Source organism: Diabrotica virgifera, chromosome 4, assembly GCF_917563875.1.
Source record: "Diabrotica virgifera virgifera chromosome 4, PGI_DIABVI_V3a".
Classification (NCBI taxonomy): Eukaryota; Metazoa; Arthropoda; class Insecta; order Coleoptera; family Chrysomelidae; genus Diabrotica; species Diabrotica virgifera.
Genome location: NC_065446.1, coordinates 98,194,707 through 98,219,782, shown reverse-complemented (window position 1 = coordinate 98,219,782; position 25,076 = coordinate 98,194,707). Strand labels below are relative to the sequence as shown.

At 34.4% G+C, this 25,076-nt stretch overlaps 1 protein-coding gene across 1 annotated transcript in view; it reads right to left on the bottom strand.

Annotated features, from left to right (window-relative positions):
- Nucleotides 1-24,105, bottom strand: part of LOC114326305 (troponin C, isoallergen Bla g 6.0101-like) — a 31,211-nt gene extending 7,106 nt beyond the window's left edge. The window contains exons 1-5 of the mRNA XM_028274620.1: nt 23,910-24,105; nt 12,295-12,370; nt 10,649-10,764; nt 4,158-4,311; nt 3,932-4,063 (exon numbers count right to left, since the gene is read on the bottom strand). Coding sequence (XP_028130421.1) covers nt 3,932-4,063; nt 4,158-4,311; nt 10,649-10,764; nt 12,295-12,370; nt 23,910-23,918 — 487 coding nt within the window. The 5' untranslated portion in view covers nt 23,919-24,105. The remainder of the gene's footprint in view (nt 1-3,931; nt 4,064-4,157; nt 4,312-10,648; nt 10,765-12,294; nt 12,371-23,909) is intronic.
- Nucleotides 24,106-25,076: the final 971 nt, after the last annotated feature.

Genomic DNA, 25,076 nt, shown 5'->3' with positions numbered 1-25,076 from the left:
GACTTCTTCTATTCCGTATTCATCTTCGTTTATTATTAGCTTGTCATATTTAATCTTCGCATTATATCCTTTTGTTCTTGCTTCTTTCATGTGCTTTAAAAGTATTTTTCTTTGTTCTAAGATGGTTTTTGGGTAATCGTCATTCACGAACCATTTTGTTCCTTTTAATTTCCCGCTTACCTTTAGGATTTCCATTTTTTTACTTCCACTTGTGAGCGCAACAAGGACTGGTCTTTCCGAGTTGTTAATTTTACCGCCCAATTTTCTAATTTCTGTTGTCTCTTGGTCTGCTCTACAATGTACTTCTATTTTGTTCATGCCTTCCTTCACTTTGTTTGACAACATTTGGGTATCTTCATTTTCTGTTTCTTCAAGACCGTATATAATTAAGTTTTTCCTCTTCATCTCTCTCTCAATTTTCTCCATTCTATCTCTCTGTTGGTTTATTTCTTGCTTTAGTAGCATATTTCTTCTTTTGAGCTCCTGGTTTTGACTTCTTAATTCTTTAAGCTCTTCTTGGATTCCATCCAATTTTTGTTCTATCCTCGTATCCCTTGCTTCCATTCTGTCCAATTTTTCTCGCAAATCTTTTATGAATTCTTCCATGTTGTTACTATTTGATTGTGGGTTTAGGGAGAACACAAAGTTTGTGTTCAATCGTAGTTAATTGGCTACTAAAGTATATTTTTACACACGTATAATTTTGGCTATGTCTGCGGTAAGTGCAAAAATCCGAATCGACTTTGCGGAGATCCTTGCCCTTCTCAGACTGGCCTATTAAAAAAAAGGGTATTTATTTCTTCCTTCTCTATTTCCCAGTTCTTTTTTGGCAGATTTGGCAACAGCGCTAAAATTGTTTAGCGGTTACCTTCTTATCGAATTCAATTAATTGTTCTGTTTATTTATATCGAACCTTGTTTTTTTTACTTGCACTTGTTCTGCCGGTTTTATTCACTTAAAAATGTTTGTTTCACTCCGAATTTTGATGTACACTTCGCCGTTGTCTTTAGATGCGATTTGGTATGGTGTTTAGATTTTATTTTCAACTCCGTTTTAAGTATTTTCGCGATTTGTTCACAGTAAATTTTCGGACTTGTTTATCTAGCCAATCCAACGTTGCCAAAAAAAAAAAATTCTGGCAATATGCGACGTTTTTTGATATTTCAATAAACAAAAAACAACTAAAATGTACACTTTCTATTTGTAGGATAATTGTACAATATAAAACAATCACCAACATAAAAAACACACTATTTCTTGCAAAAAATTAAATGTTTCTAAAAACAATCGAGGACCTTCTCAAAAATTTTTCAAATATGTACATCCAACAGATGACAGGTGGCATCAATTAGAAATTATCAGAAATCGGTAATAATAAAAATATAAGTCAATATTGCCATTTAGGGATAGTTTTATATTATTAGTACAAAATATGTATATCTCAAGTTATAGTGCGGCCGATATGTGAAACAATTGCACATTTAATGATACAAGCATAAAATTTGCAACACATATACTACACATATAGAGGTTCAAATTTAGATATGAGGCCATCTCAGATTTTGCCTTTTACAAAAATGGCGGGCATTCAAAATGGCGACTATACATATGTGTTTAATAGTACGATAACTCTTAAACGAAAAGTCCGATTACAACCAAATTTGGTATATAGGTTCTTTCTTTGATTTACAAGATGGATGTGGTGAACCAGAAGAATCGGTTTACCAGAAGTTGTGTTTTTACTGGTTGTTTATGTAAAAATATGTTCTTTTTTTCAATTTTTTCCCTCTGTATATATTAATTTTTCAAAAAGGTAATACCGCAATTGAAAAGAGCGTAAAAATATTTTGTAGAAAATATTTTGAACTTTTTAGTTATATTAATTAGCATTTAATAAATGCATAACTTATCTTCACATGTGCCATGTGTGGCAGATTCGTGCAAATATTATAAGAATTATTGTGAATTTAATGGTAGAATCATATAATGTGGACCACATACTAAACACATCAAGGTTCAAATTTAGATATAAGGCCATCTCAGATTTTACCTTTTACAAAAATGGCGGGCATTCAAAATGGCGACTATACATATGTGACTAATAGCACGATAACTTTTGAACGAAAAGTCTGATTTCAACCAAATTTGGCATATAGGTTTTTCTTTTGGTTTATAAGACTAAGGTCTTGAACTGAAAGAGTCGATTTACCAGAAGTTGTGTTTTTCCTAATTTTTATGTAAAAACATGTTGTTTTTTTACCAATTATTTCACCCTGTATATATTAATTTTTCAAAAAGGTAATACCGGCGTTGTAAAGAGCGTAAAAATATTTTTTAGCAAATATTTTGCTTTTTAGTTACGTTAATTACCAATTAATAAATGCATAACGTATCTTCACATGTACCTATGAACCTTGTGCGGCAGATTCGTGCAAATAATATAAGAATTATTGTGCACTTAATGCTACAAGCATATAATTTCTACCACATACACTACACATACAAATATTAAAATTTAGATATGAGGCCATCTCAGATTTTGTCTTTTACAAAAATGGCGGGCATTCAAAATGAATCTGCCGCACATTGCTACATGTGAAGATTCGTTATGCATTTATTAATAGGTAATTAACATAACTAAAAAGTTCAAAATCTTTCCTAAAAAATATGTTTACACTCTTTTCAATGGCGGTATTACCTTTTTGAAAAATTAATATATACAGGGTGAAAGAATTGAAAAAAAAACAACATATTTTTACAAAAAAAACAGTAAAAACACAACTTCTGGTAAACCGATTCTTCCGGTTCAAAATCTAGATCTTATTCATCAAAAAAAGAACCTTGGTGCCAAATTTGGCTGAAATGGGACTTTTCGTTCAAAAGTTATCGTGCTATTAGTCACATATCTACAGCCGCCATTTTGAATGCTCGCCATTCTTGTAAAAGGTAAAATCTGAGATCCCCTCATATCTAAATTTGAACTTTTATATGTGTAGTATATGTGGTCCAAATTATATGCTTCTACCGTTAAATGCACAATAATTCTTATAATATTTGCACGAATCTACCACACATAGGTACATGTGAAGATATGTTATGCATTTATTAAATGGTAATTAACATAACTAAAAAGTTCAAAATATTTCCTAAAACACATTCTTATGCTCTTTTCAATGGCGGTATTACCATTTTGAAAAATTAATATATACAGGGTGAAAAAATTGAAAATAAATTATTTACATAATATAAAATAGTTTTACATAAGAAACCAGATAAAACATAACTTCTGGTAAACCGATTCTTCCAGTTCACGATATCGATCTTGTAAATCACAAAAAGAACCTATGTAGCAAATTTGGTTGAGATCGGACTTTTCATTCAAAAGATATCGTGCTATTAGTCACATATGTATAGTCGCCCATTTTGAATGGCCGCCATTTTTGTAAAAGGCAAAATCTGAGATGACCTCATATCTAAATTTGTACCTTTATATGTGCAGTATATGTGGACCAAATTATATGCTTGTATCATTAAATGTGCAATTCTTAATAATATTTGCACGAATCTGCAACACTATTACCCAGAACTCACCTAGGACCTAAAATTAAGATGTAACAAATTTGTTACATTGTCAAGAAAAGGGTTAAATGATTTTTTAAAATTATTATTCTTATGTGTCTTATACAATTTGAAAAAATATACAAGGTGTCCCATTTCAAGTAAATAAATTATTCAGGGTATTGCGATGAAGCTTACAAAAATATGCACTATATGTTAGTGTACTTGGTATTTGCATACTACTGCCTTCATGAATATAGTCTTTTTCGTTTCAAAGATATTTACTTGTTCCATACTTTATCTCAATCCTGTTTGGAGTAAAACATATTTTTCATTTCAAACTAAGGTCATCAGACCACAATATTATTATTACCTTCCCAATCAACTGTACCAGAGTTGTCAGTGTCAATTTCTTTGATCATTTCATTCAGATCTGCTGGTGATAGATTTGGTTCCAGCTCCTTTAAGATATCCTTTAAGAGATCCACAGATATATAACCCAATCCTAAAACATAATTATTTAAAGTTGTGATTGAATGGTTTAAATATTAGTTTCTTGAGAAAGAAAATATTTTTAATTGACGACCGTATAATATTACCTTCTTTATCATATAATCGAAAAGCATCTTTAAGTTCCCTTAGAATTGCTTCAGTATCTTCCTCTTCTTCAACAAGAAACCTTGCAGACAAGTGTGCAAATTCATCAAAATTCATTACTCCGTTACCGTCTTCGTCAATTTCTTTGACAATTGCCTTAAAGCAAAAGAATATAATATATCAATGTTCTTTATAAATTTAAATTATACAAAGGACTGACTAACGAACCAGTCCAGAAAAAGAGAGAAGGTACACAAGACATAAAAGTTAGTACAGAACTGGAGAAAAATTTTGACATTATAACTGAAAAAGATATAAAAACTTAGTGTAATTAGTGTTGCCCAAATGCAAGACCAAAACGAGACTTAGACAGTCTTGGTCTTGGTCTTGCGCCAGTACACCTGGTGTTGGTCTTGGTCTTGGTATTGCGCTCCCGGTCTTGGTCTTGGTCTTGGTCTTGCAGCAAGAGTCTTGCAAGTCTCGCAGTTGCCTATTAGCCTATTGCATATCTTTGAACAACGTGACAGATATGTACATTTTAAGCTAGAATATCATAGCCGTAGTAAAGACCAATCAAATTAATAAATATCTAGACCAGCGGTTCTCAATTTGGGGTGCACGTACCACTGGTGGTACATATCATTATTTGCGGTGGTAAACAAAACGCAAACACAGCTAAAATCAGCACCACAATTATTATTATACTTAATTAGATTACCTAGCTAGATACCTATTTCAGTTAGTTGGTAACAAAAATAATAAAAAGTATTTTATGGTTCATGACTCAAAAAGATTGAGAATTACTGATCTAGACAACTGATACCGGGTGGAGTTTGAACCCATGATCTAAGTGATCCGTGCCTATGTTCTAACTAACTAAAGTTTATTAGAAACTTATATATTTTATTATATTAATACAGGGTAGCAAAGCCATATTCATGATGAACGGCATTCTGTGGGACCAGACAATATCTAAAGCGAACAAACAGCTCATATACAATAGCATACTTAAAAGTATAATCACATATGGCAGTGAAGTTTGGCCACTGAAACAAAGAACGGAGAAAATGCTACTAGTAACAGAAATGGACTTCTGGAAAAGAGCAGCAGGCAAATCAAGAAGAGATCGGATACCAAATTAGAGAATACGAGAAATGATGGGAGTCACACATACAATATAATTGATTACATAAAAACAAAACAACTAGTATGATACGGCCATGTACAGAGAATGCCAGATGACAGGATCCCTAAGCAGATTTTGGCATGGACACAACAAGGGAGAAGAAAAAGAGGAAGGCGGAGAAGAAGCTGGAGGGAGGGAATTGAAAAAGAACTAGAGGAAAGAGAAATCCCTCCAGGTCTATGGTTAAACAGAGAAGAATGGCGGTTAGGAGGCGGAAGGCGTCGAAGAACGCTGTAAACCGATAGTAATAGTAGTAGTAGTGTATTTTATTATCCAATATAAGCGAATGTAATGTCCAACATAAGCGAAAATGTGAGGTTATCGTTGTAATTTCAGTATTTTATAAATGCTAGAATATTTCACAGAGTGATGCTAGCTCTGTGAAAAAACACACTTTTATTGGTACACCCGGTCTACAGTGACAATAATAATTGACCTGTCTAGCAACAATAATATTACAGCGATATTTATAAAAATAAGACAACAAAAAATTCACTTAAATCCCCCAACCGGCTTAGGAAATTCAAGACATTAACAATGACCTGTTTTTAAGGTGGTGAGTAAATTTTTTGGAGAAGTGTATATTGTTAATTTCGGTATTTTATTTACACTGTTCCTTTGTCTCCTTATCATACTATTCATACTTTTAAATAATAGCCGCGCTGTTTCGGCAAATTTTCTGTAACCCATTGATCTCATAGCTTAGGTCATAGTACATTCAGCAAAAATAATACATAATAGTCTTACTATTCTATATACCGATAATTTATCAGCAAGGTGACATATTTTTAAAAAGTTTGGATACGATATTTGATATTACTATCGGCGTCGCAAAGCAAGAATGTTATGTTATGATTAGAAGGCGACTATTCTCACAATAGGTCTGGAAAATAAAGTTGATTAATAGTAAGCTGAAAATTTGTTAAGAGCTTAAGGGTGTCTAGTCAGACAAACTTTGATATATGGGAACACTGGAACAGGGGAAGTTTTAATTGTGGAACAGTTTAAAAATTTGGAACGGTCAGACCACGAAAACGTCACATGTATTTTGTCCGACAGAACTTCCAATTGATTTGTTACCCTTTCATTAAACTCTCATGCAAAAAATAGACTGCTATTTATCACCTGTCATAATTCCTGTCATTTGACATATTCTACGTATTCCACTCATTATCATGCCCATTTGGTGATAAATAGCAGCCTGATTTTTGCATGAGAGTTTAATGAAAGGGTAACAAATCAATTGGAAGTTCTGTCGGACAAAATACATGTGACGTTTTCGAGGTCTGACCTTTCCAAATTTTTAAACTGTTCCACAATTAAAACTTCCCCCTTTCCAGTGTTCCCGTATATCAAAGTTTGTCCGACTAGACACCCTTAAGCTATTAACAAATTTTCAGCTTGCTATTAATCAACTTTTTTTTCATACGCGGGATCCAGACCTATAACCCGGTCAACTAATTTCAGAGAAGTCGTCTGATGGGAAGGAAAGTACAAAATATTTTATTTTTACATTGTAATAATGAACTGAATACGTGTCAAATGTGTCAAGTGTTCTTTAAATGGATATTTTGACTCGCTATGTATGTTTATGGTATTGTTCATAGTGAACACAAGTCCAATTTTCAAAATTTTTGTTACAAATTTTTTTTGTTTCTCATAGTATGTAAGTATGTAAGAATATAGCCGAACTAATATACATACTCCCTAAAACGACCCTCAGTTCTAATTGCAAGACGCAAGAGTCTCGCAGGCTAAGTCTTGTTCTTGCCCAAGTCTTGCACGGTAAGTCTTGGTCTTGGTCTTGCTAAAATAAGGCGGTCTTGGTCTTGGTCTTGCGAAAACGCAAGAACAAGACCAAGACTGCAAGACTAACACCGATTTTGGGCAACACTAGTTGTAATATTGTACTCAGGAGATGCATGGCACAGTACTATGCGATGCTTCAGAGAGTTGGAATACTATGGGGATTATTGTCTAGGCACGGTTCGAACTTTTTGTGTAATTTGTTCTCCAGTAGCCGACTTGTCCTCCGACTTTCAACAAGTCACCTAAAATCTCGTACACAATACATTCTGCAACACACATAGGCTATTGATTATGTTCAAAATAAGAGAGCTAAAAGGAACTACAACGCTAACGGGATTTTATTGTCTTATATGGTCAATGGACCTCTAAATTTAAAAGAACCGCAGAGTGCTACCATTTAAATGAATTCTTGAGAAAAGGGTGAATTAGTCCCTAGGTACAGGGTGAATTAGGGTGAGTTCTATGCACTTTTGGTACAAACACGTCTACCGGAAAATTATTCCAGGCTAAACTTACTATCGAAATATCACATTTTAAAATAAAAATTATTTTTTTTTACAAAAATATATTCAAAAAAAAGCAAGAAAAAAACACGAAAGAAAGCAATTTGGATTTTGCCCCATAACTTTTTTTACAGGGATATAGCTTTAGGCATTGCTTCAGCGAAAAACAACTTCCGTCCTTCCTCTTTAAAACGAAGTTAGGTAAAAGTCTTTAGGTTGTATAATTTCCGAAATAGGATTTTTCACATTTCGCCGCGCACAGCATTTTTGGGCCATTTCCCCTATTATTTCGCAAACATTGTTCTGTAACTTTTTTCTACGCAGTTCTACGTATATGCAATGGTACATTTAGTAGAAAGAGAAGTCAATTATATTTAAAATGGTCTATTGTATAAGATTATACGGCTCTTTTTAAGCAAGTTATGCTTTTTCAAGGTATTATACTTTTAATGATTTTTGATATTTTTAATGATTATTTTCTAAATTTCTCATTATGACTTTTTTTCTTGTACATTTAGGTATATACATTGTGAAATAAAAAAAAGGTTATTTTTTTACTTTAAAATGGTGTATTGCAAAAAACTGTATGACTATTTTTAAACAAGATATCCAAAGGTATCCGTAATTTGAAAAAATTTTTAAATTTTTCAAAATTTTTTCAATTAGAGGAATATATTTGCATATTATAACACAATTTTTAATTCCAAATAACTTTTCTTAATAACACTTTTCGATCTTGTGAAATATAATAGTACTTTACTCTTGAGCGAAATTCATATTTTTTAACATACCTCGTACACTATTCATAAAATTGTATATCTGATGACTGCATCGTGGGTTATAGATTATTCAGAGCATTTTATAAAGATAATTTTTTTTCATGAAGTTAATAATAAAAAGTTTTCCATATGGTTCCAACTTAGTTGGACTATTGCATGTGAATGTGTATATGTCACATTTTGAAAAAGTATATTTTATTTAAAAATTGTTCTAGAATTTTTTACAATACATCATTTTAAAGTAAAGAAAATACGCTTTTTTATTGTACAATATATATACCTAAATATACAATAAAAAAAAGTTATAATGAGAATTTAAAAAATAATCGTAAAATACAGGGTGTAACAAAAATACAGGTCATAAATTAAACCACATATTCTGGGACCAAAAATAGTTCGAATGAACCTAACTTACCTTAGTACAAATATGCACACAAAAGAAGTTACAGCCCTTTGAAGTTACAAAATGAAAATCGATTTTTTTGAATATATCGAAAACTATTAGAGGTTTTTTGTTGAAAATGGACATGTACCATTCTTATGGAAAGAACATTGTAAAGAAAAATTATAGTGAAATTTGTGCACCCCATAAAAATTTTATGGGGGTTTTGTTCCCTTAAACCCCCCCAAACTTTTGTGTCCGTTCCAAATAAATTATTATTGTGGTGCCATTAGTTAAATTAAATATTTCTAAAACTTTTTTGCCTCTTAGTATTTTTTCGATAAGGCAGTTTTTATCGAGTTGCGGCTTCTTTTTTAATATGTTTACATAAAAATTTTATGAGGGTTTTGTTCCTTTAATTAAACCCCCCAAATGTTTGTGTACGTTTCAATTAAACTATTACTGGTACCATCAGTTAAACACAGTGTTTTTAAAACTTTTTTGCCTCTTTGTATTTTTTTGATAAAGCATCTTTTATCGAGATGTGGCTTCTTTTTTAATATGGTTCAAAATATACTTAAAAATGTAAATCATAAATAAATTTTCATATTATTACCAAGTCTCCATAACCGTACTTTACCATATACAAATATGTGGTGGATTTGACAAACATTCAAATATCTCGATAAAAACTGACTTTTGAAAAAAGTACTAAGAGACAAAAAAGTTTTTAAAAACTTGTGTTTAAGTAATGGCTCTACAATAATAATTAAATTGGAACGTACACAAAAGTTTGGGGGGGGGGGGGGGGTTTAAAGGAACCAAACCTCCATAAAATTTTTATGGGGTGTCCAAATTTCATTATAATTTTTTTTTAAAATACTACTGCCATAAGAATACCACATGCCCATTTTCAATAAAAAATATCTAATAGTTTTCGATATATTGGAAAAAATCGATTTTTATTTTGTAACTTCAAAGGGCTGTAACTTTTTTTCCGTGCACATCTGTACTAAGGTAAGTTAGTTTAAATCGAACTATTTTTGGTCCCAGCATATGCGATTAAATTTATGACCTGTATTTTTGTTACACCCTGTATATCAAAAATCATTAAGTGTACAATTCTGAACAACCATATCTTGCTTAAAAATAGTCATACAGCCTTTTACAATAGACCGTTTTAAAGACAGGTATTTAACTTTTCTTCCTATTAAATGTAACATTGCATATACCTAAAGCTACGTAGAAAAAAGTTACAGGACAATGTTTGAGAAGTAACAAGGAAAATGGGCCAAAATCGCTGTGAATGGCAGATTTTGAAAACTCATATTTTGGAAACTATAAATGGTAAAGACTTCTTCTAAACGTTATTTTAAAAAGGAAAGATAGAAGTTTTTTTCTGTGAAGCAATACCTATACCTATATTCTTGTGGAAAAAAGTTATGGAGCCAAAACAAAATTGCTATCTTTCGTGTTTTTTTTTGCTTTTCTTTTGAATATAGTTTTGTAAAATACTTATTTTTGACTTTAAAGTGTTATGTTTCGATAGAAAATTTAACCTGGAACAATTTTCCTGTAGACGTGTTTGTACCAAAAGTCCATAGAACTCACCCTAATTCGCCCTGTGCTTAGGGACTAATTCACCCCTTTCTCAAAAACGCACCCCTTTAAATGGTAGCACTCCACTGTTTTCTTATATTTAGAGGTCCATTGACTATATGAAACAATAAAACCCCGTTAACGTTGTAGTTCCTTTCTAAAATACATAATCAATAGCCTAATACACAAACAAAAATCTATCTTACAAAACTCGAGTTTAAATGTTTTGTATTACCTGTAATTCATCTGGAGTGAGACGATGACCCAACATGTCTAGAATTTGTCCAATCATGTCAACAGGGATTTCCTTCTTCTTTTCCAAGTCAAAGGAGTCAAAAATTGATTTAAGCACTAGAAAGTAGAAATATAAATAATAAGAAAAGGTAATATTAAGAATATAGGATATACTAAACATTCCAATGTTTCAAAAATAAAGTAATGTGCTTATACGAATTTCATCAAACGTAAGTCAACTTATTCTCATCAGAGCACCTGTTTCTGCTGTTTAGTTCCGGCCTCATTTCGAGTAATAATTCAATCATGTATAATAGCTAAACTCTACTACCAATAATAGGTTTTTCATGGTTATTTTTGATGATTTTAATATACTTGCGATTTTTTTTTGTATTTCTCTTTTTGCATCCCTTGTTTTTTATTTCCTTTTCTTTTAATAGCGAGGGCATATACAATAGAAATGTTCAGAGCAATGAAAGATATATTAATACAAAATCAGTTGGTAAATTTAACACAACTCACTCTCTATAAAATTTGAATATATTAGATTACGAATCCATGGCCAACTCCTTGAATTTTGTAAAAGAAATAACGAGTTGCGCCAGAGAGATCCTCTTTTCTGTATATTATTCAATATGGCTCTGGAAAAAGTAATACGTATATCACAAATCACTTCTACCCGTTCAAAATAAAACAAATGATTGCAAATCCTTGCTTACGCTGATGATACCAATATTGTTGGCAGAACGAAAAACACTGTACGAGAGGCGTATATAGCACTAAAAGAATTATTATCAAAATCAAAAGTTTTAAAAGGAAATTAGGCGGATTTGAAGATTTGCCATCCCTGGACTATCCACAATTTGTCTCCCTCCCCTTGCCATTTTTTACTTTTTTACAAAAATTTGCCGCCCCCTGAATTCTGCTGCCCTGGGCTATAGCCCATTTAGCCCATATGTTCATCCAGCCCCATGGGCGCCCATGATAGACCAATTGTAAAACGCTCCATGATAGACCAATTGGGCAGAGAAGGAGAGGAAGATAGAGGACACGATCTTTTGATAATATTGATGAAGACATGAGAAATATGAATACGTGGAGAGAGAGAGAGCGGGAGAGAGAGAGAGAGAGAGAGCGAGAGAGAGAGAGAGAGAGAGAGAGAGAGAGAGAATTCTTGAAGAGGCCTAGACTCACAGAGGATTGTAAAGTTATGGGTTTATCTTTGCAACATCTCATGGAATACAGGCAAAAATGTAATGTTTTTCTTTTATCAATAATATTGTTGGCGATGAATTTTGGTGTCACTATTTTGAACCATTCAGTAAGTTATTATTGATGCAACGGAAATAAGCAAATTTTCCGCCATCAAAGAAGTTTCCGCCATCAAAGGCAAGTTCATGTTATCATTTATCACTTTATGATTTTCACATCTTGGGCTATCAAAAGAACTTCAAAAGGTAACAGTTTTCAGTTGAATAATGAAGTAAAAAAACGCTGTGAAATAATTTTTTCAGCAGGGTATACATCAGTTTTTGAACAATGGAATATATAGGTATATTAATATTGTAGTGGTAATAAAGATATATTTGCCAATAAATTATTTCTGGACTAAAGATGGGCTTGAACAAGCCTCGTATATACACTTACTTTTTAATTGTTCCTTGGAGATATCCAGCTTTTTATACTCTTCATAATTTAATTCATCATCGGGCTTATCAGCAGTCTGCAATAAAACTTTTATAAGAGGCTAAAGTTCAGAAAACAAAATAGTTTTTTATTGTGTTAGTACTAAGGTGATCTGATAAGTACTTAGGCTTCAAAAGTCTTTTTTTTTAATCTGTTTGCAATCTGTTTCTACAATTAAAAGAAACAATATAGTCGGAGAGATAGAAGCGGATTTTGTGCGTGATAAGTAATATGGAAAAACTATACGGGGATATGTTGAATTAGTTGTGTACATGACTTTCACCAACGGCCGGAAACCAGAGTGGGGGCCGAGGGTAGTTATAAGGGGTCAAAGTCGCCGTTTTTATTATTTTTTTTGTGACGTTCATGATCGAGATAGTGCACTAAAATTTGGGAATATGTAGGTCATGACATAACTAAGTAAAATCTCTAGTGGCGCAACGCTGCGTGGCCGACAAAGGGCCGACAAAAAATATAAAGGGTTTTTTGGGACGTTAGTGATTGAGATAGTGGACCAAAATTTGGGAATAAGTAGACCATGATATTACTAAGTAAAATCCCCAGAGCCGGAAACCAGAGTGGGGACGAGGGTAGTTATAAGGGGTCAAAGTCGCCGTTTTTATTATTTTTTTTTGTGACGCTCATGATCGAAAGAGTGCACCAAAATTTGGGAATAAGTAGGTCATGACTTAAATAAGTAAAATCTCCAGGGGTGTCACGCTGCGTGGCCGACAAAGGGGTGGGACAGGGGTATATACAAAAAATATAAGGGGTTTTTTGCGACGTTCGTGATTGAGATAGTGCCCCAAAATTTGGGAATAAGTAGACCATGACATAACTAAGTAAAATCCTGAGAGCAGGAAACCCGAGGTGGGGGACGAGGGTAGTTATAAGAGGTCAAAATCGCCGTTTTTATTATTTTTTTTTGTGACGCTTATGATCGAAATAGTGCACCAAAATTTGGGAATAAGCAGGTCATGAGGTAACTAACCAGGGGTGGAACGCTGCGTGCCCGGTAAAGGGGTGGGAGTAGGTGTGAATATAAAAAATATAAGGGATTTTTTGCGACGTTCTACATTGAGATAGTGCACCAAAATTTGGGAATAAGTAGACCATGACTTAGCTAAGTAAAATCCCCAGAGCCGGAAACCAGCGTTAGAGATGAGGGTAGTTTTAAGTGGTAAAAGTCGCAGTGTGTATTATTTTTTATTGTTACCTGGCACAAAATTTGTCCCCCACGCAGCGTTCCGCCCATGAAGATTTTATTTAGTAATGTCATGATCTACTTACTCCCAAATTTTAGTGCACTATCTCGATCACGAACAGCAAAAAAACCCCCATATATTTTTATACTCACCCTGTCTACCACCCCTTTGTACCCCAAGCAGCTTTCCGCCCCTGGAGATTTTACTTAGTTACATCATGACCTACTTATTCCCAAATTTTGGTGCACTATCTCCATCATGAGTGCCACAAAAAAAATAATAAAAACCGCGAATTTTACCCCTTATAACTACCCTCATCCGACACTCTGGTTTCCACCTCTGGGGATATTACTTAGATATGTCATGGTCTACTTATTCCCAAATTTTGGTGCACTCAATCTCAATCACGAACGTCGCAAAAAACCTCTTATATTTTTTTATATTCACCCCTGCCCCACCCCTTAGTCGGCCATGAATTGTTCCACTCCTGGAGATTGTACTTAGTTACGTCATGACCTACTTATTCCCAAATTTTGATGCACTATCTCTATCATGAGCGTCAAAAAAAAAATAATAAAAAACGGGATTTTGACCACATATAACTACCTTCCTCCCCCACTCTGGTTTCCGGCTCTGGGGATTATACTTACTTATTTCATGGTCTACTTGTACCCAAATTTTGGTGCACTATCTCAATCACGAACGTCGCAAAAAGCCCCTTATATTTTTTATATTCACCCCTACCCCCACCCCTTTGTCGGCCACGCAGCGTTGCGCCACTAGAGATTTTACTTACGTACGCCATGACCTACTTATTCCCAAATTTTGGTGTACTATCTCGATAATGAGCGTCATAAAAAAAATAATAAAAACGGCGACTTTGACCCCTTATAACTACCCTCGGCCCCAACTCTGGTTTCCGGCCGTTTGTGAAAGTCATGTACACAACTAATTCAACATATGCACGTATAGTTTTTCCATATTACTTATCACGCACAAAATCCGCTCCCAGCTCTTAGACTATAATCAATAGGTTTATCAAATTAACATAGTGGAAATCCATCCAGTGATGAAAATCCTTTGCGATACCTTTCTGATAAAAATATCTGAGATATAAATAACAATTTACAAAGAAATATTTTACGAACATATAAAAAAAAACATCAATAGTTAAAATACACACACATTAAATTATATAATCTACGTTTCAGTAATTACTGGTACAGAAAGGTCTAATGGGTCACGGCGTTTTAGTCTTCCTCTCCTCGGTCGCTTAAGTAGGTCTTGCGCAAGCGTATTTGGATGCTTCAATAGTCTATTTTTGTGTGTTCCACTGAGTGAGATAACGGTGTCTTTAATGTTTTGGATCTGAAGGTCTCGATGTATATCATAATTAGGTACATACAACGGTGCATTGGTAATATGTATGTCTTAAGACTTTTGTTTGGAAACGCTGAAGTTTCAGTAAATGGGAATTAGATGCTGTACCCCATATCTCAATACCGTAAGTCCAAACTGGCTTTAGGATAGATTTATACAATAATAATTTATTGTATAGTTCTGAGCTTCACCGATGAGGCATAAGGATGCTGAAATAGCTATATGGAGATGGTGGTCCAACTCTGAATCAAATATAAACAAAACCTGCCTTGATCTTTTTTATCTTATTGTATAGACTTAATTTGGATTTTTTGTTCAGGAACCAATACATTGTCCTGTATATTAATCCGAGTTGTAGTCGTTTTTTCCAGATGTGCTTTCCCCAATTTAGTCGGCTGTCAAAATGTATTCCTAAGTATTTAACATCATTTCTTGTGGGTATGATGGTATTGTTTATATGCACAGATGGTACACCTTCCCTGCATAAAGTGAATGTTATATGTGCAGATTTTCTGCCATACTTTAACTCGCCACAGTTTTAACCATTTCTCTAAACCATTTAAATGATGTAAATTTTGGCAAGCTGTAACTGTAACCGAGCTAGAGGCCATTATAACAGTATCGTCTGCGTCGGTAGCAATTGTGCTGTTTGCTATTGTGGGAATATTTGCTGTGTAGAGTAAGTATAAAGTTGGTCCCAATATACTGCCCTGGGGTACTCCTGATAGAATTGGAGTTAGGTTTGATACTGCTTGATTATGTCTAACCTGGAACTATCGATTGGTAAAATAGGATCTCAGAAGTGTATAGAGAGGATGGGGAAAATGAGTTTTTATTTTGAAAAGCAGCTCATCATGCCATACCTTATCAAATGCTTGTGAGACATCCAAAAAGGCTGCAGTGCAGTGTTCTTTCTTTTCAATTGCATCTCTTGCTACTTTGGCAACCCTATGTACCTGCTCAATTGTTCCGTGTTGTAGCCTGAATCCAAACTGGTACTCCGGTATCAATGGTCTCTCGATTATAGGATTCATCCTTTGAAGGAGTAACCTGTCGAGTATCTTAGAGATAATGGGAAGCAAACTGATTGGACGATAAGATGATAGTTCGTGTGGATCTTTATTTGATTTCGGTATTAGAATAATTTGTGCCATTTTCCATTGAAACGGAAAATAGCCTAACTTTATTATAGCGTTGAATATGTACCATAACCAACCAAAGTCCTTCTTCAGATAAGTTTTTGCAGATTTTTCCCGATATTAAATCATACCCTGGAGCTTTTTAATTATTAAAATTTTTAACTAAATCAATTTCATTTATTTTGATATTTTCAATAGGAGGTGACAGCTGGTAGGGTACATCTAAGCTCTTGTGAATGAATTTTTCTTCTTCCGTAGGAAAAAAAACTTGACTGGGATGATTAGCTAAAGCTTGGGCTTTATCGTCATCTGCCTTGACCCAATCACCATGTTCCTTTCTAATGGGACCATCATGCTTGATCTGATGTTTAAGTTTTTTTGAGAGTTTCCACATAGATTAATTTGTGTCAACTGTCGCAGTGAGACCTTCAAGAAATTTATTTATGCCTTGATCTTTCAAAAGACAAACGAAAATTTTGGAAAACTGGTGGTTTATTTCTGAACATAGTCTCCTTTTAGCTCAATACTAAAGCAACCCAGCGATGCACTTCCTTTTTAACCCGTCTGAAAAATACGTTTAATTGAGGTCTGCATAGTAGGCATCCGTGACTTTTTCAAGTTTGGAAACAAAACGGAATCATACAGGGCCAAATCTGGCGAATACGGTGGATGGGACAACAGTTCGTAGCCCAATTCGACCAATTTGACCAATGCCCATTTGCCGGATCTCGGAACCCAAGATCCGGCAAGAGAGGACAATCTCAAGACTGCAGGACCTCTCAGGTTGTTAATAAGCAAAATCCTTGCAAAATAGCCATATGGAACGTCACAAGCATGTTTGAGTCAGGTAAAATATATAATGCCATAAAAGAAATGAAAAGAATGCAAATCAGCATCCTCGGAATAAGTGAAATGCGGTGGCCGGGATCAGGAGTATGTGACGTAGATGGATATCAAGTGTACCATGCCGGAAATACCGATGCCAATTATTATAATGGAGTTGCAATCGTAGTAGCAAAACACTTAGCTTAATCAGTATTAACTTATATCCCCATATCTGACAGAGTAATGCTAGTAAAATTTAGTTCAAAGCCGTTCATTACCAATGTAATTCAGGTCTATGCCCCAACATCATCCAGTGATGAAGACAAATTAGAAGCATTTTACAAAGATCTTACTGATGCTCTTGATCTTGTCAAAGCAGCAGAAAATACCATAGTCCTTGGAGATTTTAACGCTAAAATCGGCAAAGGACGCTGTTTGAACATTGTGGGGGATTATGGCTTGGGAAACAGAAACGAACGTGGAGATAGACATGTTCAGTTGTGTCAAGAACACGATTTCATTATATCGAATACTCACTTTAAACTACCACCGAGAAGACTCTACACCTGGAAGTAAAATGCAGAATCAGAGGACAAAATTATTAGGAACCAAATCGACTTCATTCTAATAAAAAATCGATTTAGAAACTGCATCAAATCAGTTAAAACTTATCCAGGTGCTGACATTGGGTCTGATCACAATCCCATAGTAGCTGTAACCCAATTAAAATTAAAAAAGGTGATCAAAAAGAAGTCTCGCAAAAATATTGATACAGCCCAATTACAAGACGAGAAAGTTGAGGAATCAGTTCAAGGACAACTGAACGAAAATTTAATTTGGGAAAATATCGGTGAGAATGTCGATGAGGGCTTAAATAAAATCGTAACAACAGTAAAAGAAATCTGTGTGAGAAATTTAAAAGGCAGGTCAAAGCTAAAAAAGCAGGATTGGATGACAGAAGACATATTGGATTTGGTGGAACAACGGCGATTAGCAAAAAACAACGAAACACTTACAAAAAGAAATCCGACGTAAAATACGAGAAGCAAAGAGTCAACATCTAGCCAAACAGTGTCAAGACATTGAAGAAGTTGAAAACAAATATGACACGTTTAACATGTATAAAAAAGTGAAAGAAGCGGCTGGTATCGTCAATATGAAACAAACTGCATTGCTACAATATGAACATGGTAAAGTAATATTTGAACAAGAGGACAAACTTAAAGAATGGGAAAATTACGTTACGAACCTATTCGAAGACGATAGGAGTAGTTCACCACCCGATGATACTAACTGCGACGGACCCCTAATAACACGCTCTGAGATAATAAAAGCCATACAATCATCAAAGATGGCAGAGCGACTGGTCCTGATGAAATTCCAACTGAAATATACAAGCTTATAAATGATAGCAATGTTTTAGAGGCTATAACTTCGTTTTTCAATACCATTTATACTAGCGGACAACTTCCTAATGGCTGGCCTAATTCACTGTTTATAGCTCTACCTAAGAAGATAACAGCAAAAACCTGTGCTGATTATAGAACCATCAGTTTGTTAAACCATTTATTAAAATTTTTTCTGAAGGTAATACATGGTCGTATCTACAATAAATGCGAGGAATACCTGGATGACACAGAGTTTGGTTTCCGTAACGGGTTTGGAACGAGAGAGGCATTGTTTGGAATGAACCTACTTGCTCAAAGATGTCGAGATAAATCTGTAGACATATACTGTTGTTTTATTGACTTCCAAAAGGCATTTGATCGTGTTAAGCACTCTATATTGATCGAAGCTCTAAAAGACATATGCTTGGACGGCAGCGATGTTCGAATAATTGCAAATTTATATTGGAACCAAACAACATCAGTTTTAGTAGATGGTGTGGAATCACAGGCTCTTAATATTAAAATAGGAGTACGGCAGGGATGCCTCTTGTCACCACTGCTTTTCAACGTTTACTCCGAAAGAATTTTCAGAAAAGCTCTTTCTGAAAAACAAGAAGGAATACTTGTGAATGGTAAAGTCATCAATAATTTGCGATATGCGGACGATACAGTACTCCTAGCTTCTAGTCAAGAAGATCTGCAAACATTACTTGATAGTGTCGTTGAGAGTTGTAGGGAGGCAGGTCTGGATCTGAACATACGGAAAACCAAAATACTCGTAATAAGTAAACAGCAGCATATAAAACCGTCTATATATGTAAATAATACCAAACTTGAACAAGTTGATAAAATCGTGTACCTTGGACAACAACCAAATTGTAACGCAGAAAGTCACGGCGAAATTAGATCTAGGATAGAGCAAGCTAGAGCCGCTTTTAGAAGGATGTCCAAGGTGTTATGTAACAGAGACCTAAAATTGGCATTGATGATCCGCTTACTTCGCTGCTACGTGTTCTCGGTCTTACTTTATGGTGTCGACTCCTGGACTGTGAATAAAATCGGCTAAATCGCCTTGAGGCTTTTGAAATATGGTGCTATAGAAGCATTTTAAAAGTTTCCTGGGTGGAGAAGATTCGAAACTCCACAATACTAGAACGTCTCAGCAAGACTACTGAGATCATAAAAAGCATCAAGCAGAGAAAGCTGGAGTACTTCGGACATGTAATGAGAGGTCCCAAGTATAGGTTGCTACAAAATATTATGCAAGGAATAATAGCAGGCAAACGCAGTCCAGGACGAAGAAGAACCTTATGGTTGAAGAACTTGCGAGATTGGTATGATGTTGATACAAGCATGCTATTTGGGGTGGCAGTGAATAAAATTAAGATAGCTATGATGGTAACCAACGTTCTGAAAGGACATGGTACATGAAGAAGAAGAAGAAGACGGCGGAGGTCTAAGCCGGTGCGTTGTCACGGTGGAAGAGTACTTTTTCTACCTCAAATTGAGCAGTGTTTTCTGCAAGTTGGAGTCAAATCGGCCCAATAACGTGCCGTAGTAAAGCCGTGTGACCGTTTTGCCCTTGTCCAGGAAGATAATATATATCACACCTTGTGAATCTCAGAAAATGGTAGACATCATCCAGTGGCGAAGCGTCCATGTAACAACTGATACCGTAAAATGGGGTGACTTTGACCGATCTTGTACTTTAATCCTATAAAAATCATATTTTAAATTTTTGTATATTTTTGTATATGCAAATATGTTATGGGTTTAGGCGTCTACTTTCAGTAGCTTAGATTATAATTATTACCAGAAAATATTCACGACTTAAAAAAAAAAATAAAAAATGCCTTTGGTCAAGTTCACCCCAGTTGGGGGGAAGTTGACCGAATATGCTTTTTGCCTGTTAAACTTATTTTTCTTTTAGGAGGGGTTAATATGACCGTTTTTTAAACCAGTTTTTCTTAATTGGTTATATCGGTGATTTAACAACCCTTGTAATATTAATTCTTTTTTTCATTTAAAAATGAATTCTTAGGTATTTATAAATTTGAATCGCTAAAAATAATTTTAAAAACTATACAGGGTGGCTGAAGTATATCACAATAGATATTTTTCTATGTTTTTGTTCAAATTCACCCCAGCGGTCAAACTAACCCCATTTTACGGTACCATTGGTAACAGTTAAAAATCTTGCAAATAAATATTTTATGGCGATGAATAATTATATTTACCTATATTTTTACCAATAGAAATATATTATAATATTATGTGTTAATAGTACCTAATTCAGTAAATAGCCAACTACTCGTAGACACACGAAAATATTGGCGAGTTTATGTGACTCAGTTGCACTTTATTATACTCTGTTACCAGTCTCATTTGTGGTTACAATGGTTATATCCTCGCTGTCGCTCGGGACCGGCTAGTGTCTGAAAATTTTGAAGGAGCGACGGGCGTAAGCGCGCTGTGTATGTCAGTAGCCCTGTTACCAGGTTTAAATTTGGTTACAGTACCTATAAAAATTGTGCGTGCAGTTAACCATGGATGATTGTCGCTGCGTAATCGATCAACTACTTGAAAAGTAATTCTCCTTGTATAATTTTGAAGAAAAAAATGAGATTATTGAAAATGAAAGACCTATTTTAAACAATTTAAAAAAAGTATTTAAAAAAACTAGTTCGATATTTTAAATTTAGTTGGTACAGTGAAAATCCTTAGTTAGCTGGTTGCAAGAAAAATAGACTGTATTGTTGGCCATGTCTTCTGTGGTTTCTACAGAAAATTGGGTGGACCAGGTTCACGATTTAAATACATACGTAGTTTTAGAGTTTTAAAAAGGAGACATGAAATTTCTCCGTTACCTACATGTAAGATGTATACCCAATTTCATTCAGTTTGGCAAAACAAGAATCGAAAGTTCTCTTCACCAAGCTTTTAAAGCAAATATTGCTAAACATAATGAGTTTGTTAAAAAAAAAATAGATAGGTATATCCTTAGCACACTTATAATAGATACCGTATGTTTTTTTGGCCAAACAAGACTTAGCGTTTCTTGGCCATTTTAAGGGAGACGGCTCTGTGTTTTATACTGTGCAAACTAATGTGGGTGTGAATATTTTACTGTGCAAAATAAGAAGAACGAAAGTAAATTGCAAATTACATTGTTGTTTATTGGAATAATTATTAGCGCCATTTACTTTCGTACTTCTTATGCTGCACAGTAAAATATTCGTTGTCGAAGTAATCCAAAACAGGCGTATGTTCGTGGAATGGCCCGTACAACTCTGCTTCTACTGGGTCTACAGACTGCACACATACACCATTTTCTCAATTTTTTAAAAGCTATATTTTTGCTAAGAATATTTTTTCGATAAAATATTTACTTTTTGAGTTATTTGCAAAAACCGTCTAAATACGTGTTATTTTTTGTTGAAAAATGAAGATATTCACTTGCAAATAACTCGAAATGTATTGACTTGATGAAAAAACTCTATTGAACAAAAGTTGCTTAGAATTAGTCAGTTTATCCACTTCCGGACGTATTTTTACGGTATATTTTTTCACCCCCGAGAAGGGGTGGACTCAACCGTAGAGCAAAAACACACATTGGCACAATATCACTCTTTTATTTGACATGTTAGCTATGCTTATACCAAATTTCATGTCAATCCAAGCTCTTGTTTCAAATCCAGAGGTTCTTTAAAATCCGGAGGTTTTGCAATATTTTACCGTGAGTGAATGGACTATAAGGCCCATCGGTGGGTAGAAATTGAAAAAAAACTTACCATACCAAAATAATTACCAGCTTTTATCAAAATTTGCTTGCAAAATTGATTACCAAATTGAGGGAATGATTAGAACAAGGAATATAAAAATGCCTTTGAAGTTAACTGCTTAATTCGTCTTGAAGTCGGTTGTATTTTTCTGATATTAGACAAAAGACAAAGCAAAAAACCGAGTTTGATTCAAAATCATAAATTAACCATTTTCTTTTTTTTTTGTCTCAGTTAGCCCTATTTGATTTTTTTAACATTTAAATTTTTTTTAAATAACTTCTTAAACAATTCAGTATTAATTAATGCATTTGTGTGGGATGCGGGCCCCATCAAGTGCCCGGGCCCTAGGCGGCCGCCTAGTCCGCCTAATGGTTAATCCGGCACTAAGAACAGACTTAAACTCTCCGAACAGAGAATAAATTTTCATGCAAAAATTAGACTGCTATTTATCACCTGTCATAATTCCTGTCATTTGACATATTCTACATGTTCCACTCATTAAAACGCGCATAAGGTGATAAATAGCAGTCTGATTTTTGCATGAGAGTTTAATCTCTGTTCGGAGAGTTTCGTGGTCTGACCATTCCAAATTTTTAACCTGTTCCACAATTAAAACTTCCCCTGTTCCAGTGTTCCCATATATCAAAGTTTGTACGACTAGACACCCTTAAGCTATTAACAAATTTTCAGCTTACTATTAATCAACTTTTTTTTCATACGCCGGATCCAGACCTATTGGTAACACGAATCTTTTGCAGAAAAAGTCACGCGTCGCCACTGCCATCACCTTTTCGGCCGATTGGACAGTTTTTGCCCACTTCGGGGCAAGTTCGCGGGGTGACGTCCACTGTATCGGCTGTTCCTTGGTATCTGGTATGTGCCAGTGGAACCATGTTTCGTCGAAGATTATGAAACAACGTAGAAACTCCTTTGGATTTGAAATTTACATGCAAGCCCTTATGCCCGACTGGAGGGAGACACGGAATAAACCTCATTGTAGAACGTATTCAAACTGCATATATGATCATGTTCTGGGATCTCCTGGGAAACGGAGCATATTCGAGGAACTACAAACTATGGTGGAAGAACTAGCAGACAACACCAAAAATACATCGACCTAAAAATAAGTATGACAAAAAAAACAAGGGCAAATACAGGAGATTTCAGACATATAACTATTGATGACAATAAAATAAAACAAGTCTAAGAGTATATCGACCTAGATGCCTCAATACTGGATGAGCGAAATTTTCAACCAGTGCATCCTTCCTATTATGATACATGGATGTCAAACCTGGACCATAAGCAAGGCAAACATGAACAAACTAGCCATATACTGGATCAACAAAGTTTTCAACCAGTGCATCCTTCCTATCATGACATGGATGTCAAACCTGGACCATAACCAAGGCAAATATACTACATAGCCTCAACAGAAAGGATATTTTGGGTATACGACTGTCAGATAGAAAAAAATACTGAATAAAATCAAAAACAAAAGTCGAAGTTTTCACAACAATTGACAACCAAACTCAAATGGAGCTTTGCAGGGCATACTGCTAGAGTATTGTTGGAAACCATAATACAACAATGGAGACTTTACAAATGTAGATGACCAATGGGAAGATCATAGATAAGATGGGTATTAATTGACATCAAAAACATAGCCACAACAAATTGCTAAATATCCTAATGACATGTATAACACAAATATTTTATAGAAAGGGTGAGCAAAAAAATACAACACAAAATCTCTACAAATAAGATTAAAAATAAAATAAGTTAAGCTGTGAAACAATAAGGAAATACAAATTCCAGAATTAAACACTGTAACACTTCATATTAATTTATACTTACACCAGACATTATGGTATTGTTTCGGTTATCTTTGGACAAATTTAACCAAGTAACAAAGTAAACGTATAAATTTTCATGGGATTTATACACTGTTTAATTCCTTTACTATCAGTTAAAATGTTTATTGTAGGAATTGACAACCAGCTGTAATGATTATCTGTGTTTGATTTGAAGGGCGAATTCTTTGTTAATGCCAAGAACAAAAAAATCAGTAGTCATCAAGAGGAACGTTAAATATTCAGATAGATACATTCCTAATCAATCGTTGACTTAATTTGTACACGTGTCAATTTAATTATTTATTTATAGTGTACTCATAGTCGGTGTAGATACTAAAAACAGAGATTTTAAAACCAAAATAAAACAACAAAACTATTAGATCAGGACCGAAGCCTTTGAAAAGGAAAAAAGAAATAGTAACGGAATTGAACTAATTGAAAAAGGAAGAATTGTAACAGAAATTAAAGAAAAAATCATTTACGGAGGATCTGAGATAGAGAAATAAATGGAAGGGGTGAGTTTTTCAGGGTAAAAAACGGTTTAACATGATTTTCGGAAAAAGTACCAAACTACTAAGGAAAAAACAAAGCAAATAGCAAAAACCAAAAATAGCAAAGTTGTATTTAATAAAAAGATATACCACTTTGTTATTTACACTTTTTTACACACTGGAAAGTCCAAATTAAAAAGGAAAAGGGAAAAACTAGATACCCGTTACAAAAAAAAACAAATGGCTGGTGTAAATAAACTCAGCATTGACCATAAATAACAAACAACTGCTATATAAACAAACACTGAGACCAGTATGGACGTATGGTTGCCAACCAGAGGCGTGCGGTCCATGGAAACGGGGGAAGCGCCGCTTCCCTATTTATTCGTCGATATAAGAAAATATATTATTAATTAATATTTAATAATAAAATTTTTCCCTAATCCAAATAATCTACATATTACCTAGCCAATAGGCATTGAAAAATATTAAAAATTAATCGCCTACGAACGAACTCAATATGCACACAATTCAACTATTTGGTCCACTCCTGGCAGAAGCGCATCTCAAAATCGCCGCTTGTCATGCAATTGTCCCTTTTAAAATTGGTCAGGGTTCAATGACCGCAACCACTAGTCGCGCGAATTTTGGTATGCCATGGAAGCGCTCGTCGTATC